The sequence below is a fragment of the Oncorhynchus gorbuscha genome, linkage group LG12 (assembly GCF_021184085.1).
Source record: "Oncorhynchus gorbuscha isolate QuinsamMale2020 ecotype Even-year linkage group LG12, OgorEven_v1.0, whole genome shotgun sequence".
In the NCBI taxonomy this organism is placed as follows: domain Eukaryota; kingdom Metazoa; phylum Chordata; class Actinopteri; order Salmoniformes; family Salmonidae; genus Oncorhynchus; species Oncorhynchus gorbuscha.
In genome coordinates this window covers 4,630,896-4,649,235 of record NC_060184.1, presented here as the reverse complement: position 1 = coordinate 4,649,235, position 18,340 = coordinate 4,630,896, and the positions used below count along the sequence as shown (strand labels likewise).

Genomic DNA, 18,340 nt, shown 5'->3' with positions numbered 1-18,340 from the left:
TGCTCTGAGACTTGGAGTAGTTGTTCCCCTTGCTCTGAGACTTGCAGTAGTTGTTCCCTTGCTCTGGAGGACTTGGAGTAGTTGTTCCCCTTGCTCTGAGACTTGCAGTAGTTGTTCCCCTTGCTCTGAGACTTGGAGTAGTTGTTCCCCTTGCTCTGAGACTTGGAGTAGTTGTTCCCCTTGCTCTGAGACTTGGAGTAGTTGTTCCCTTGCTCTGGAGACTTGGAGTAGTTGTCTCCCCTTGCTCTGAGACTTGGAATAGTTGTTCCCCTTGCTCTGAGACTTAGAGTAGTTGTTCCCCTTGCTCTGAGACTTGGAGTAGTTGTTCCCCTTGCTCTGAGAATTGGAATAGTTGTTCCCCTTTCTCTGAGACTTAGAGTAGTTGTTTCCTTGCTCTGAGACTTGCAGTAGTTGTTCCCCTTGCTCTGGGACTTGCAGTAGTGGTTCCCCTTGCTCTGAGACTTGGAGTAGTTGTTCCCCTTGCTCTGAGACTTGCAGTAGTTGTTCCCCTTGCTCTGAGACTTGGAGTAGTTGTTCCCCTTGCTCTGAGACTTGGAGTAGTTGTTCCCCTTGCTCTGAGACTTGGAGTAGTTGTTCCCCTTGCTCTGAGACTTGCAGTAGTTGTTCCCCTTGCTCTGAGACTTGGAATAGTTGTTCCCCTTGCTCTGAGACTTAGAGTAGTTGTTCCCCTTGCTCTGAGACTTGGAGTAGTTGTTCCCCTTGCTCTGAGAATTGGAATAGTTGTTCCCCTTTCTCTGAGACTTAGAGTAGTTGTTTCCTTGCTCTGAGACTTGCAGTAGTTGTTCCCCTTGCTCTGGGACTTGCAGTAGTGGTTCCCCTTGCTCTGAGACTTGGGGTAGTTGTTCCCCTTGCTCTGAGACTTGCAGTAGTTGTTCCCCTTGCTCTGAGACTTGGAATAGTTGTTCCCCTTGCTCTGAGACTTGCAGTAGTTGTTCCCCTTGCTCTGAGACTTGGAATAGTTGTTCCCCTTGCTCTGAGACTTGGAATAGTTGTTCCCCTTGCTCTGAGACTTAGAGTAGTTGTTTCCCTTGCTCTGAGACTTGGAATAGTTGTTCCCCTTGCTCTGAGACTTGGAATAGTTGTTCCCCTTGCTCTGAGACTTGCAGTAGTTGTTCCCCTTGCTCTGAGACTTGCACTAGTTGTTCCCCTTTCTCTGAGACTTGGAGTAGTGGTTCCCCTTGCTCTGAGACTTAGAGTAGTTGTTTCCTTACTCTGAGACTTGCAGTAGTTGTTCCCCTTGCTCTGGGACTTGGAGTAGTTGTTCCCCTTGCTCTGAGACTTGCAGTAGTTGTTCCCCTTGCTCTGGGACTTGGAGTAGTTGTTCCCCTTGCTCTGAGACTTGCAGTAGTTGTTCCCCTTGCTCTGAGACTTGGAATAGTTGTTCCCCTTGCTCTGAGACTTGCAGTAGTTGTTCCCCTTGCTCTGAGACTTGGAGTAGTTGTTCCCCTTGCTCTGAGACTTGGAATAGTTGTTCCCCTTGCTCTGAGACTTGCAGTAGTTGTTCCCCTTGCTCTGAGACTTGCACTAGTTGTTCCCCTTTCTCTGAGACTTGCAGTAGTTGTTCCCCTTGCTCTGAGACTTGGAGTAGTTGTTCCCCTTGCTCTGAGACTTGGAGTAGTTGTTCCCCTTGCTCTGAGACTTGGAGTAGTTGTTCCCCTTGCTCTGAGACTTGGAGTAGTTGTTCCCCTTGCTCTGGGACTTGCAGTAGTGGTTCCCCTTGCTCTGAGACTTGGGGTAGTTGTTCCCCTTGCTCTGAGACTTGCAGTAGTTGTTCCCCTTGCTCTGAGACTTGGAATAGTTGTTCCCCTTGCTCTGAGACTTGCAGTAGTTGTTCCCCTTGCTCTGAGACTTGGAATAGTTGTTCCCCTTGCTCTGAGACTTGGAATAGTTGTTCCCCTTGCTCTGAGACTTAGAGTAGTTGTTTCCCTTGCTCTGAGACTTGGAGTAGTTGTTCCCCTTGCTCTGAGACTTGGAATAGTTGTTCCCCTTGCTCTGAGACTTGCAGTAGTTGTTCCCCTTGCTCTGAGACTTGCACTAGTTGTTCCCCTTTCTCTGAGACTTGGAGTAGTGGTTCCCCTTGCTCTGAGACTTAGAGTAGTTGTTTCCTTGCTCTGAGACTTGCAGTAGTTGTTCCCCTTGCTCTGGGACTTGGAGTAGTTGTTCCCCTTGCTCTGAGACTTAGAGTAGTTGTTTCCTTGCTCTGAGACTTGCAGTAGTTGTTCCCCTTGCTCTGGGACTTTGAGTAGTTGTTCCCCTTGCTCTGAGACTTGCAGTAGTTGTTCCCCTTGCTCTGAGACTTGGAATAGTTGTTCCCCTTGCTCTGAGACTTGCAGTAGTTGTTCCCCTTGCTCTGAGACTTGCAGTAGTTGTTCCCCTTGCTCTGAGACTTGGAGTAGTTGTTCCCCTTGCTCTGAGACTTGCAGTAGTTGTTCCCTTGCTCTGAGACTTGGAGTAGTTGTTCCCCTTGCTCTGAGACTTGGAGTAGTTGTTCCCCTTGCTCTGAGACTTGCAGTAGTTGTTCCCCTTGCTCTGAGACTTGGAGTAGTTGTTCCCCTTGCTCTGAGACTTGCAGTAGATGTTCCCCTTGCTCTGAGACTTGCAGTAGTTGTTCCCCTTGCTCTGAGACTTAGAGTAGTTGTTCCCCTTGCTCTGAGACTTGGAGTAGTTGTTCCCCTTGCTCTGAGACTTGGAGTAGTTGTTCCCCTTGCTCTGAGACTTGGAGTAGTGGTTCCTCTTGCTCTGAGACTTGGAGTAGTTGTTCCCCTTGCTCTGAGAATTGGAGTAGTTGTTCCCCTTGCTCTGAGACTTGGAGTAGTTGTTCCCCTTGCTCTGAGACTTGCAGTAGTTGTTCCCTTTGCTCTGAGACTTGCACTAGTTGCTCCCCTTTCTCTGAGACTTGGAGTAGTTGTTCCCCTTGCTCTGAGACTTGGAGTAGTTGTTCCCCTTGCTCTGAGACTTGGAGTAGTGGTTCCTCTTGCTCTGAGACTTGGAGTAGTTGTTCCCCTTGCTCTGAGAATTGGAGTAGTTGTTCCCCTTGCTCTGAGACTTGGAGTAGTTGTTCCCCTTGCTCTGAGACTTGCAGTAGTTGTTCCCTTTGCTCTGAGACTTGCACTAGTTGCTCCCCTTTCTCTGAGACTTGGAGTAGTGGTTCCTCTTGCTCTGAGACTTGGAGTAGTTGTTCCCCTTGCTCTGAGACTTGGAGTAGTGGTTCCTCTTGCTCTGAGACTTGGAGTAGTTGTTCCCCTTGCTCTGAGAATTGGAGTAGTTGTTCCCCTAGCTCTGAGACTTGGAGTAGTTGTTCCCCTTGCTCTGAGACTTGCAGTAGTTGTTCCCTTTGCTCTGAGACTTGCAGTAGTTGTTCCCCTTGCTCTGAGACTTGCAGTAGTTGTTCCCCTTGCTCTGAGACTTGCAGTAGGTGTTCCCCTTGCTCTGAGACTTGCAGTAGTTGTTCCCCTTGCTCTGAGACTTGCAGTAGTTGTTCCCCTTGCTCTGAGACTTGGAGTAGTTGTTCCCCTTGCTCTGGAAGGGCCGCGGCTTTTGTGGAGCGATGGGTAATGATGCTTCAAGGTGACAGTTGTCGTTGTGTTCCTGGTTCGAGCCCAGGTAGTGGTGAGGAGAGGGACGGAAGCTATACTATTACACTGGCAATACTAATGTGCCTATAAGAACATCCAATAGTCAATGAAATACAAATGCTATAGAGAGAAATAGTCCTATAATTCCTATAATAACTACAACCTAATCTTCTTACCTTTGAATATTGAAGACTCATGTCAGACACCGCTCGGTGACTAGACTATCTCTGTCAGACACCGCTCGGTGACTAGACTATCTCATGTCAGACACCGCTCGGTGACTAGACTATCTCTGTCAGACACCGCTCGGTGACTAGACTATCTCTGTCAGACACCTCTCAGTGACTAGACTATCTCTGTCAGACACCGCTCAGTGACTAGACTATCTCTGTCAGACACCGCTCAGTGACTAGACTATCTCTGTCAGACACCGCTCGGTGACTAGACTATCTCTGTCAGACACCGCTCAGTGACACCTCTCAGTGACTAGACTATCTCTGTCAGACACCGCTCAGTGACTAGACTATCTCTGTCAGACACCGCTCAGTGACTAGACTATCTCTGTCAGACACCTCTCAGTGACTAGACTATCTCTGTCAGACACCTCTCAGTGACTAGACTATCTCTGTCAGACACCTCTCAGTGACTAGACTATCTCTGTCAGACACCGCTCGGTGACTAGACTATCCCTGTGCTTTTACACCTGCATTGTTTGCTGTTTGGGGTTTTAGGCTGGGTTTCTGTACAGCACTTTGAGATATCAGCTGATGTACGAAGGGCTATATAAATACATTTGATTTGATTTGAAAAGGAACCACCAGCTTTCATATGTTCTCATGTTCTGAGCAAGGAACTGAAACGTTAGTTTTCTTACATGGCACATATATGCACTTTTACTTTCTTCTCCAACACTGTGTTTTTGCATTATTTAAACCAAATTGAACATGTTTCATTATTTATTTGTGACTAAATCAATTGAATGTATTATATTAAGTTGTAATTGTCATTTATTACGCGCGTGTGTGTGTGTGTGTGTGTGTGTGTGTGTGTGTGTGTGTGTGTGTGTGTGTGTGTGTGTGTGTGTGTGTGTGTGTGTGTGTGTGTGTGTGTGTGTGTGTGTGTGTGTGTGTGTGTGTGTGTGTGTGTGTGTGTGTGTGTGAGTGAATTGGCTTTTTGTTGTTTTATCGGTATCGGCTTTCTTGGGTACTGTAGCCTACCCATACTAAAATCATAGTCGGTCGACCTCTACTCCTAATCCCAACACTACTGTACCCATTCTGTAAAGGCGAGCAGTTTAGTCTTCTTCTTTTTGTACGCACACACCTTCGATAAACGAGGCCCCTGGTCAGAGGCAGGGTCACCCGTAGTAGCTGTGGACAGTGTGGTGTTTCATTACCCATGTCTCATGCAGTGTTAATACGCCTGTCCTCTAGTCTACTAGGTTTACTGGTGAGATGAGAGACGTGTTAAATAATGCACGACCAGCTAGTCTTGTAGCGGAGCGGAGGATCGTGTGTCAGATTGTTGCTGACAGAAAACGACTTGTGTGAAGGAGTTCAGGACTTGTGCATTCACAAAGATTTTAAAAAGTTACTCAAACAGTCGACTTGTGCAGCACGTGCCTTCACAGGAAGTTGGTGGTTGATACACTTCCTCTTCTTGTGTCTCAGCATAGAGAAGCAGAAACACTCCCTTTCCTCTGGAGAAAGACGTACTGTGTGTGTCAGTCAGTCTTCACACCCAGGGACCAGGCTATCAGTCAGACACCCCCAGGGACCAGGCTATCAGTCAGACACCCCCACGGACCAGGCTATCAGTCAGACACCCCCAGGGACCAGGCTATCAGTCAGACACCCCCAGGGACCAGGCTATCAGTCAGACACCACCCAGACTATCAGTCAGACACCCCCAGGGACCTGGCTATCAGTCAGACACCCCCAGGGACCAGGCTATCAGTCAGACACCCCCAGGGACCAGGCTATCAGTCAGACACCCCCAGGGACCAGGCTATCAGTCAGACACCCCCAGGGACCAGACTATCAGTCAGACACCCCCCAGGGACCAGGCTATCAGTCAGACACTGCCCAGGGACCAGGCTATCAGTCAGACACCCCCCAGGGTCCAGGCTATCAGTCAGACACCCCCAGGGACCAGGCTATCAGTCAGACACCCGCCAAGGACCAGGCTATCAGTCAGACACCCCCCAGGGACCAGACTATCAGTCAGACACCCCCCAGGGACCAGGCTATCAGTCAGACACTGCCCAGGGACCAGGCTATCAGTCAGACACTGCCCAGGGACCAGGCTATCAGTCAGACACCCCCCAGGGACCAGGCTATCAGTCAGACACCCCCAGGGACCAGGCTATCAGTCAGACACCCCCCAAGGACCAGGCTATCAGTCAGACACCCCCAGGGACCAGGCTATCAGTCAGACACTGCCCAGGGACCAGGCTATCAGTCAGACACCCCCAGGGACCAGGCTATCAGTCAGACACCCCCAGGGACCAGGCTATCAGTCAGATACTGCCCAGGGACCAGGCTATCAGTCAGACACCCCCAGGGACCAGGCTATCAGTCAGACACCCCCAAGGACCAGGCTATCAGTCAGACACCCCCAGGGACCAGACTATCAGTCAGACACCCCCAGGGACCAGACTATCAGTCAGACACCCCCCAGGGACCAGGCTATCAGTCAGACACTGCCCAGGGACCAGGCTATCAGTCAGACACCCCCAGGGACCAGGCTATCAGTCAGACACCCCACAGGGACCAGGCTATCAGTCAGACACCCCCAGGGACCAGGCTATCAGTCAGACACCCCCAGGGACCAGGCTATCAGTCAGACACTGCCCAGGGACCAGGCTATCAGTCAGACACCCCCAGGGACCAGGCTATCAGTCAGACACCCCCAGGGACCAGGCTATCAGTCAGACACCCCCAGGGACATGGCTATCAGTCAGACACCCCCAGGGACCAGGCTATCAGTCAGACACTGCCCAGGGACCAGGCTATCAGTCAGACACCCCCCAGGGACCAGGCTATCAGTCAGACACCCCCAGGGACCAGGCTATCAGTCAGACACCCCCCAGGGACCAGGCTATCAGTCAGACACCCCCCAGGGACCAGGCTATCAGTCAGACACTGCCCAGGGACCAGGCTATCAGTCAGACACCCCCCAGGGACCAGGCTATCAGTCAGACACCACCCAGGGACCAGGCTATCAGTCAGACACCTCCCAGGCTATCAGTCAGACACCTCCCAGGCTATCAGTCAGACACCGCCCAGGGACCAGGCTATCAGTCAGACACCGGCCAGTGACTAGACTATCTCTGTCAGACACCGCTCAGTGACTAGACTATCTCTGTCAGACACCGCTCAGTGACTAGACTATCTCTGTCAGACACCGCTCGGTGACTAGACTATCTCTGTCAGACACCGCTCAGTGACACCTCTCAGTGACTAGACTATCTCTGTCAGACACCGCTCAGTGACTAGACTATCTCTGTCAGACACCTCTCAGTGACTAGACTATCTCTGTCAGACACCTCTCAGTGACTAGACTATCTCTGTCAGACACCTCTCAGTGACTAGACTATCTCTGTCAGACACCTCTCAGTGACTAGACTATCTCTGTCAGACACCTCTCAGTGACTAGACTATCTCTGTCAGACACCGCTCGGTGACTAGACTATCTCTGTCAGACACCGCCCAGTAAGTGCCTCAAACAGACACAGACAACAGGCAGAGACACAAACAACAGCTCGTCTTTCATTGAGAGCTAAATGGAGACTGAGGTAGGAATGCATGTCTACGCTGGGAAAAGTTAGTTTCCTTTTTATTTATTTATTTTTATTATTCGTTGTCTGATCTGTCGTCATGGGTGACGTTGTCAACGCTCTAATGGAACTCTTCATTTTGCTGCTTCTCTTGCTGTTGTATTTGGTGCTCTTCAGCAGCACCTGAACAGGAACTCCACACTTAGGTCTACGTTGAGTTAACATGTGTTCAACTTTTTACATTTGGAGAAAGCAGAAGGAAGATGTGGATGTTTTTTAAAATTTTATATACCTAATCAATATCTGTGGTTAGTAACTCAGAACTATGTTTCCGGCCAAGTAAGTAAGTAAGTAAGTGTGTGTGTGTGTGTGTGTGTGTGTGTGTGTGTGTGTGTGTGTGTGTGTGTGTGTGTGTGTGTGTGTGTGTGTGTGTGTGTGTGTGTGTGTGTGTGTGTGTGTGTGTGTGTGTGTGTGTGTGTGTGTGTGTGTGTGTGTGTGTGTGTGTGTGTGTGTGTGTGTACAACAGCAGGTTTTTATGTAATGTTCACAGCAGTGTCGTATAAAACCACATAGCTAATGTCCTGCTTGGGGTAGTGTTTTATTTTAGCGCTGAAATGCTGATGGTGAATATGCTGGGAACCTGCAATATTGCGTAACGTGGGCTGCTACCAGAGATAGTAAGGCTTTGTCCCAAATGGCATCCCCCAGGACTCTGCTCTAAAGTAGTGCACTGTATAGGGTTCCATAGGGCTCTGGTCTAAAGTAGTGCATTATATATATAGGGGTTAGGGTTCCATAGGGCTCTGGTCTAAAGTCGTGCATTATATATATAGGGGTTAGGGTTCCATAGGGCTCTGGTCTAAAGTAGTGCACTGTATAGGGTTCCATAGGGCTCTGGTCTAAAGTTGTGCATTATATATATAGGGGTTATGGTTCCATAGGGCTCTGATCTAAAGTATTGCACTATATAGGGAATAGGGTGCCGTATGGCTCTGGTCTAAAGTAGTGCACTATATAGGGAATAGGGTGCCGTATGGCTCTGGTCTAAAGTAGTGCACTATATAGGGAATAGGGTGCCGTATGGCTCTGGTCTAAAGTATTTGACGAAATAGACAGGCATGCCTCTCCATAGGAAAACAATGGGGGGAGCTCAGTGTTCCAAGGGCAAAAAGTATTTGTGGGCTAAGCGTTTGATGACAACCGAGCTCGTTGCCCAGAGTTAAATCATTAGAATGAGGAGATTCTCCTGATTTTTAAAATGGAGTCCGACTTGAAAACATCTAAATATGCACACGTTGCAAGACATTTGGCGAAATAGACAGACATGTTTCCCCTATAGGAAACAATGGGACGACCTCAGAGTTCCATGAGTCATTTTTTTATTTATTTTTTATTTGAACTACCAACAACGTGGGCAGGTCTCATTGTCATCAATAGCAAAGCAGGCATTGTGACATAGAACAATAGGCTGGGATTAGAACGCTTGGAAGACAAGTTGGTGCCAAGGTGCTCAATAGAACTAATAGGAGCTGGCAGGGTGAAAAATGCTCTAAAATAAGGCCTGTTTTTTTTCGTGATTACTTCAAAACTATGGCAGGCAGCTAGGACATATGGTCATATTATGAAACTGGGCTCCATGGCGGATGCAATGAACTAGTTTTTATCAGAAAGTGTTGTTAACCTGTTTGGCATAGGGGGCAGCATTTTCTCGTTTGGATGAAAGGCGTGCCCAGGGTAAAGTGCCTGCTACTCAGACCCAGTTGCTAATATATGCATATTATTAGTAGATTTGGATAGAAAACACTCTGCAGTTTCTAAAACTGTTTGATTGATGTCTGAGTATAACAGAACTCATATGGCAGGCGAAAACCTGAGAAGAATCCAACCAGGAAGTGGGAAATCTGAGGTTTGTAGTTTTTCAAAGCTTGGCCTATCGAAAACACAGTGTCTATGTGGTCAAATTGCACTTCCTAAGGCTTCCACTAGATGTCAACCGTCTTTAGAAACTTGTTTGAGACTTCTCCTGCAAAGGAGGGGCTCATAAGGGCTCTTTGAGTCAGTGGTCTGGCAGAGTGCCACGAGCCCGTGATGCGCGGTCACGAGAGAGTTAGCTCCCGTTCCATTGCTTTTCTACAGACAAAGGAATTCTCCGGTTGGAACATTATTGAAGATTTATGTTAAAAACACCCTAAGGATTGATTCTATACTTCGTTTGACATGTTTCTACGGACTGTAACGGAACTTTTGGACTTTGTCTGGACCTAGTGCTCGCGCCTCATGAAGATGGATTACTGGGCTGAACGCGCTAACAACAAGGAGGAATTTGGACATAAATTATGAACTTTATCGAACAAATCAAACATTTATTGTTTAACTGGGATTCCTGGGGGTGCATTCTGATGAAGCTCATCAAAGGTAAGTGAATATTTACAATGATATTTCTGACTTCTGTTGACTCCAACACGGCGGATATCTCCTTGGCTTGATTTGTCATCTGAGCGCCGTACTCAGATTATTGCATGGTGTGCTTTTTCCGTAACGTCTTTTTGAAATCTGACACAGCGGTTGGATTAAGGAGAAGTCTGATATGGATGTGTAGGCTTAGCCTGATACGGATGTGTTGGCTTAGTCTGATATGGATGTGTAGGCTTAGCCTGATACGGATGTGTTGGCTTAGTCTGATATGGATGTGTAGGCTTAGCCTGATATGGATGTGTAGGCTTAGCCTGATATGGATGTGTAGGCTTAGCCTGATATGGATGTGTAGGCTTAGCCTGATATGGATGTGTAGGCTTAGCCTGATATGGATGTGTAGGCTTAGCCTGATATGGATGTGTTGGCTTAGCCTGTTATGGATGTGTTGGCTTAGCCTATAGATAAACATAAAGATACTCTGGCCTAGGTGACTTTATATTTTTGATACTTTGTTGTTACTGTGAATTAATATGATACCTCTCCCCTCCCTTCCCCTGTCACTATTTCTCTACCCTCCCTACCTCCTCTCTTTCCATCCCCTCTCACTCTCTCCCTCCCTCTCCTTCTACCTCCCTCTACATCTCCCTCCCTCTACCTCCCCTCTACCTCCCCCTCCCTCTACATCTCCCTCCCTCTACCTACCCTCTACTTCCCCCTCCCTCTACCTCTCCCTCCCTCTACCTCTCCCCCCTCTACCTCCCCTTCTACCTCCCCCTCCCTCTACCTCCCTCTACATCTCCCTCACTCTACCTCCCCTCTACCTCCCCCTCCCTCTACCTCTCCCTCCCTCTACCTCCCCTTCTACCTCCCCCTCCCTCTACCTCCCCCTGCAGCCGGGTATCGTGTCTCCCTTCAAGCGTGTGTTTCTGAAGGGAGAAAAGGGTAGAGATAAAAAGGCTCAGGAGAAGACTACAGAACGCCGTGCCCTCCACACCTTCTCCCTCTCCCTCCCCGACCACCGCATCGACCCTGACATCCTGCTCAATGACTACGTAGAGAAGGAAGTCAAGGTGAGAGGTCAGAGGTCAAGGCTCTCGGGGCACGGAGGAGGACCTGACTAAGAGCTAAGAGTGTTGGCGATAGCTTCGCATCCCAGGTTTCCCACTGCTTCTGAAAAACCCCTAATAATGAAGTGACTATATCCTCTGTTCCACTGTGACCTGTGTGTTCTGTAGTACTTGGGCCAGCTGACATCAGTACCAGGATACCTGAACCCCTCCAGTCGAACAGAGGTGCTACAGCTCATTGACAATGCCAGGGTAAGTTGCATCTCAAATGGATCCTTTATATAGTTCACTAAAGAATTTAAACTAAAGAATTTAAAAGTCTAGATTTATTCACAGGTAAAAAAAAATGGGTTATCTTTCTTTTTTGAATCGTTTTGAATAAAGCCTCTGATATTTCACTTTGCCACGACGTTACAAAGAAAATACTACATTTTAAACTTAAATTATTATTATTATTAAATTATAAATTATTATAAATGGTAGAGTCATGGGATATTTTGTATTTTGCAATGGGAACAACATGAGTGAAACTGTGACGTCATTTCCTGGTTACCTAGAAGTCCCACCAGTTGGCGGGTCAGCTTACTTCGGAGCAGGATGCAGTGGTCAGTCTGTCGGCCTATAATGTGAAGCTGGTGTGGCGGGATGGAGAGGATATCATACTGCGTGTTCCCATCCACGACATCGCTGCCGTGGCATACATACGAGACGACTCACTGCACCTGGTGGTGCTCAAGACAGGTACCTAACCACTTTACCTTATCCCACTGCACCTGGTGGTGCTCAAGACAGGTACCTAAAGAACCACTTTACCTACCTTATCCCGCTACACCTGGTGGTGCTCAACACAGATACCTAACCACTTTACCTACCTTATCCCACTACACCTGGTGGTGCTCAACACACAGGTACCTAGCCACTTTTCCTACCCGTATCCCGCTGCACCTGGTGGTGCTCAAGACAGGTACCTAACCACTTCACCTTATCCCACTACACCTGGTGGTGCTCAACACACAGGTACCTAGCCACTTTACCTACCTTATCCCACTGCACCTGGTGGTGCTCACCTGGTGGTGCTCAAGACCGGTACCTCACCACTTTACCTACCTTATCCCACTACACCTGGTGGTGCTCAACACACAGGTACCTAGCCACTTTACCTACCTTATCCCACTACACCTGGTGGTGCTCAACACACAGGTACCTAACCACTTTACCTACCTTATCCCGCTGCACCTGGTGGTGCTCAAGACAGGTACCTAACCACTACACCTTATCCCACTACACCTGGTGGTGCTCAACACACAGGTACCTAGCCACTTTACCTACCTTATCCCGCTGCACCTGGTGGTGCTCAACACACAGGTACCTAGCCACTTGACCTACCTTATGTGGTCCTTCTGTAGCTCAGTTGGTAGAGCATGGCGCTTGTAACGCCAGGGTAGTGGGTTCGATCCCCGGGACCACCCATACGTAGAATGTATGCACACATGACTGTAAGTCGCTTTGGATAAAAGCGTCTGCTAAATGGCATATATTATTATCCCGCTGCATCTGGTGGTGCTCAACACACAGGTACCTAACCACTTTACCTACCTTATCCCACTACACCTGGTGGTGCTCAACACACAGGTACCTAACCACTTTACCTACCTTATCCCACTACACCTGGTGGTGCTCAACACACAGGTACCTAGCCACTTTACCTACCTTATCCCACTACACCTGGTGGTGCTCAACACACAGGTACCTAACCACTTTACCTACCTTATCCCACTACACCTGGTGGTGCTCAACACACAGGTACCTAACCACTTTACCTACCTTATCCCACTACACCTGGTGGTGCTCAACACACAGGTACCTAACCACTTTACCTACCTTATCCCACGACACCTGGTGGTGCTCAACACACAGGTACCTAACCACTTTACCTACCTTATCCCACTACACCTGGTGGTGCTCAACACACAGGTACCTAACCACTTTACCTACCTTATCCCACGACACCTGGTGGTGCTCAACACACAGGTACCTAACCACTTTACCTACCTTATCCCACTACACCTGGTGGTGTTCAACACACAGGTACCTAACCACTTTACCTACCTTATCCCACGACACCTGGTGGTGCTCAACACACAGGTACCTAACCACCTATCTACCTACTAGAGCTGGATCTGATAAACCAAAAACGATTGACAAATGACCAAATTGATCACTTATCGCAGGCATTTTGCTAATATTGTTCATTATGATACTAGAGAAATGTGAAGTTTGAAAAACTATAGCAAAATGCATAGCGCGTTGAATGAAAAAGGTATTGTCAGATATTATTCATCCTAAACAGACAGGATGCTTTAATTGACGATACATTGGAGATAATATTGGACTGGAAACAATAGAATACTATGAAAAATCTGGGAAACCAGGCCTGGTTTTCATAGCTGATTTTGAAAAGGCCTTTGATAAAGTAGGACTAGAATTTATATATAAACTATTAATTTAGGAGGATCTCTTATACAATGGGTTATGTATAGTAACCATATATGGGTGTAAAATTTTAAATAATGGATACTACTCAAAGCATTAAACTATCAAGAGGAGTAAAACAAGGTTGTCCATTATCAGCATATTTATTAAGGGGCATCGAAAATGGTAGCTATTATTAAAATCAGATCTAACAATAATATCAAGGGGCAAGAAATCCGACGACTCATGTTTTCTTTTTGATCCCCAATCTGGTTCCCTGCACAGCCTCATAGAGATGCTTGATAATTTCTCTAACCTCTCTTGATTACAACCAAACTATGATAAGTAAATTTGTATATATTGAATCACTAAAAAAAAAAACGTTTACATTAGCATATAGTTTACCAATAAAATGGTCTGACAGACTTTGTATTCATATCCAGAAATAAATCATTGATCTGCACTACGTTTTGATAGAAAGTAAAATAGATCAGCTAACAAGGAAAGAACACCTATTTGTGGAGAAATAACCCTAATTAACTTTTTAGTCATATCTCAGTTCATGTATTTAGGTATGGTTCTGCCTACACCTAACCTAACTTCTTTTTTTCTTTTTTATTATATGAGCAAAAAATTATCCACTTTATTTGGAATGGAAAGCGAGACAAAATTAACCAATGAATATGAATGATTAAATATGAAATCATTGGACCTCTCACTAAAGTCTTCAGTCATACAAAAGTGATTATATTTAAATCCGAGCTGGTTCTCCAGCAGATTAGTAAGAACAGCTCACCCCGTGTTCCAAGATGGCCTTTTTCCCTTTAGCAAAATTACAACCTTTCACTTCCGGTTATTTGAAAGTGAAATAATCTCGAATATATCGTTATATTTTTAAACAAGCTGTTTGCAATTTCAGTTTAATCCACCAGAAAAGACTGAACAAAGATGGTTAAACTCAAATATACTAATTGATTCCCCCCCCAAAAAATGTTGGAAAAGTGTTTCAATTTTTTACTTTTTGCTAATGATATGATAAATAGGACTGGTGGAGTTATGTCACACATGCAGCTATCTAAAATATATGGGAACATCTGCTCTATCCAAAATTACAACCAAGTCAATGCAGCGTTACTGCGAAAAATGGAGGAGGCAAGTCGAAAGGGGATGAAGGTAAGGAACTTGGTCGTAGGTTCGGGAATGGTTGAAAAATCGCAACATTTACCGAAAACTAACTCTGCAAATAGCACTGCTGGGTGATTTGAAAACCCGTAGTCAATCGATCAATAATATAATACTCTTAGTAAACATTATTTTTTAATTTAGAATCTATAGAAACTATGACAATAGAAGGGTGCAGAAATTTTGTGAAACATCACAGCACATTTGAGAAATATATGCCAAGTAAAAGATGGGTTTTCAGAGATGGATTGGAGGGTTGTTTTTTTATATATATTATTTTTTAACCTTTTATTTAATGAGGCAAGTCAGTTAAGAATAAATTCTTATTTTCAATGACGAACAGTGGGTTAACTGGTCTAGGAACAGTGGGTTAACTGGTCTAGTAACAGTGGGTTAACTGGTATAGGAACAGTGGGTTAACTGGTCTAGGAACAGTGGGTTAACTGGTCTAGGAACAGTGGGTTAACTGGTCTAGGAACAGTGGATTAACTGGTCAAGGAACAGTGGATTAACTGGTCTAGTAACAGTGGGTTAACTGGTCTAGGAACAGTGGATTAACTGGTCTAGGAACAGTGGATTAACTGCCTGTTCAGGGGCAGAGCAACAGATTTGTACTTTGTCAGCTTGGGGGTTTGAACTTGCAACCTTCCGGTTACTAGTCCAACTCTCTAACCACTAGGCTACCTGTCACCCCGGGTTGAGGGTAGTTGATGGACTAAAGGAAAATAGGGTACAATGTACAGTGCTTGTTATATGTCCTGTTGAAGTAGAAGTCTAAGTAGTTTACACCAATTAGGGGAGAGGTTAGGGGGAAATAATAGACATTTTATTTTTATTTTTTTAATTATAGAGGATTGGAAATTATGCAAAGAATTATATTGATAGGACCCTTAATCTATCTGCAATATTACAGCTGATCTACCCCTAAAATATATATATAAATATTGTTATTGTATCAATTCAGGCAATCTATTGCTATATGGTTTTTGTGCATATCGTCCAGCTCTACTACCTGTTTTACCTCACTGTACCTGGTGGTGCTCTAAATCGGTACCTAACCACTTTACCTCACTGCACCTGGTGGTGCTCTAAATGGGTACCTAACCACTTTACCTACTTTACCTCACTTCACCTGGTGGTGCTCTAAATGGGTACCTAACCACTTTACCTACTTTACCTCACTGTACCTGGTGGTGCTCTAAATGGGTACCTAACCACTTTACCTACTTTACCTCACTGCACCTGGTGGTGCTCTAAATGGGTACCTAACCACTTTACCTCACTGCACCTGGTGGTGCTCTAAATGGGTACCTAACCACTTTACCTACTTTACCTCACTGCACCTGGTGGTGCTCTAAATGGGTACCTAACCACTTTACCTCACTGCACCTGGTGGTGCTCTAAATGGGTACCTAACCACTTTACCTACTTTACCTCACTTCACCTGGTGGTGCTCTAAATGGGTACCTAACCACTTTACCTACTTTACCTCACTGCACCTGGTGGTGCTCTAAATGGGTACCTAACCACTTTACCTACTTTACCTCACTGCACCTGGTGGTGCTCTAAATGGGTACCTAACCACTTTACCTACTTTACCTCACTGCACCTGGTGGTGCTCTAAATGGGTAGCCAGCCATCTTAAGCCCCTTTTACACAGAGGGCTTTACTTATTTAGTTCCTGTGTTGGAGGAGTCCATCTATCTAGATACGTATCGTTCCTGTATCAGAGCCCATCTATCTAGATACGTATCGTTCCTGTATCAGAGTCCATCTATCTAGATGTGTATCGTTCCTGTATCAGAGTCCATTTATCTAGATACGTATCATTCCTGTATCAGAGCCCATCTATCTAGATACGTATCGTTCCTGTATCAGAGTCCATCTATCTAGATGCGTATCGTTCCTGTATCAGAGTCCATCTATCTAGATACGTATCGTTCCTGTATCAGAGCCCATCTATCTAGATACGTATCGTTCCTGTATCAGAGCCCATCTATCTAGATACGTATCGTTCCTGTATCAGAGCCCATCTATCTAGATGTGTATCGTTCCTGTATCAGAGCCCATCTATCTAGATGTGTATCGTTCCTGTATCAGAGCCCATGTATCTAGATGCGTACGGAACCATCTTCAAAAGGAAGGCTGATCATTATGATTGTAATGATGGTGTGCTTCTCTCTGCTTCTCCAGCCCAGGAGGCAGGTGTGTCCCCGTGTCCCAGTACCTGTCCTGACCTGTCGAAGTCCCAGACCCTCAGCTCTCTGTCTGAGAGTGGGGCTGTACTGGTAGAGGTCTGCTGTCTGCTAGTACTGGCTGTAGACAACAAGGTATCTAATACATTGCCTCCTCCTGCTGGCTATCGACAAAACACACAAATACCTTTTCTCAGACTGTTGGCTATGTTCCCAAACCATTTCCCCTTTGTTGATCTTTACCTCTGTTTCCTGTCGTCTGCAGACAGCAGCAGAGGAGCTGTGTCTCCTTCTCAGCCAGGTGTTTCAGATAGTTTATACGGAGTCCACTATAGACTTCCTGGACAGAGCCATCTTTGACGGAGCCACCACCCCTACCAGACACCTCTCTCTCTACAGTGGTGAAGACTCTCAATCAATTAACACATCAATCAATCCCACACAGACACAGACACCTCTCTCTCTACAGTGGTGAAGACTCTCAATCAATTAACACATCAATCAATCCCACACAGACACAGACACCTCTCTCTCTACAGTGGTGAAGACTCTCAATCAATTAACACATCAATCAATCCCACACAGACACCTCTCTCTTACCAGTGGAGGCTGCTGAGAGGTTGGACGACTCATAATAATGGCTGGAAACAGGAGCGAATGGAATGGCATTAAAAAATTACCTGGGAACCATTGAAACCATGTGTTGGATGTATTTGATACCATTCCAGTGATTTCCGCTCCAGCCTCGAGCTCGTCCCACCCACCCAACCACCAACCACCAACCACCAACCCCGTGCTCTCTATAGGGATGAGGCTCAAAATGCTTTCACTGTTACTAAGAGCAGCAATAAAAAAACAGAGTTTTGTTGTTGTTGTTTTGATAATTAATATGAATCCATTTCTGTTTTCTAATTGTGAAGACGACTCTTCAAGCAAGGTGGACCTAAAGGAATCATTCGAAGCAGAGGCCAGCACCTTGTAAGTAGCTAGAATTGTGTCTGTGTGTTATGCAGTTAGTTCCATGGTTCTCAGGCTGTGGTTCTCAGGCTGTGGTTCTCAGGCGGTGGTTCTCAGGGCGGTGGTTCTCAGGGCGGTGGTTCTCAGGCGGTGGTTCTCAGGCGGTGGTTCTCAGGGCAGTGGTTCTCAGGGCGGTGGTTCTCAGGCTGTGGTTCTCAGGCTGTGGTTGGTATTGGTATTTTATTAGGATCCCCATTAGCCACTGCAAAAGCATCAGCTGCTCTTCCTGGGGTCCACATGAAACATGACATGATACACAGTACAGAACATTATTAGTCGAGGACTGAAATACATACATGTAAAATGCCACATACTGTAGCCTATGTATCAGTACATACACACAATATCTAGGTCTAATACATGGTACAGAACATTATTAGACTATAGCCTACATATCAGTACATAATATCTACATAGTACAGAACATTATTAGACTATAGCCTACATATCAGTACATACACACAATATCTAGGTCTGATACATAGTACAGTGAAAATTACAATACAATATATACAAAATGGCTGTGTCTCTTCAGTCCTTTTTTGTACAGTAAGGTGGTCTTATCTGGTTTTATTGCTAGCTTGACTTACCTGGGTTACCAGAGACTTGAGGCTTGAG

The 18,340-nt window shown here is 46.1% G+C and overlaps 2 protein-coding genes across 3 annotated transcripts in view; one reads left to right on the top strand and one right to left on the bottom strand.

Moving 5' to 3' along the window:
- Positions 1 to 18,340, bottom strand: part of LOC123990465 (fibronectin type III domain-containing protein 4-like) — a 284,753-nt gene that overhangs the window by 156,854 nt on the left and 109,559 nt on the right. The window lies entirely within an intron of this gene.
- Positions 7,297 to 17,772, top strand: LOC123990464 (cerebral cavernous malformations protein 2 homolog). 2 transcript variants are annotated; one of them, XM_046291013.1, is made up of 7 exons: positions 7,297 to 7,392; positions 10,683 to 10,859; positions 11,025 to 11,108; positions 11,417 to 11,597; positions 16,704 to 16,840; positions 16,971 to 17,106; positions 17,626 to 17,772. In XM_046291013.1, the coding sequence occupies exons 1-7, from the start codon at positions 7,381 to 7,383 to the stop codon at positions 17,685 to 17,687; spliced, it is 789 nt and encodes a 262-aa protein (XP_046146969.1). In that variant the 5' UTR covers positions 7,297 to 7,380; the 3' UTR covers positions 17,688 to 17,772. The 2 variants fall into 2 exon arrangements, with proteins under 2 accessions (XP_046146969.1, XP_046146968.1); XM_046291012.1 differs by having other exon boundaries at positions 7,298 to 7,392; positions 11,414 to 11,597.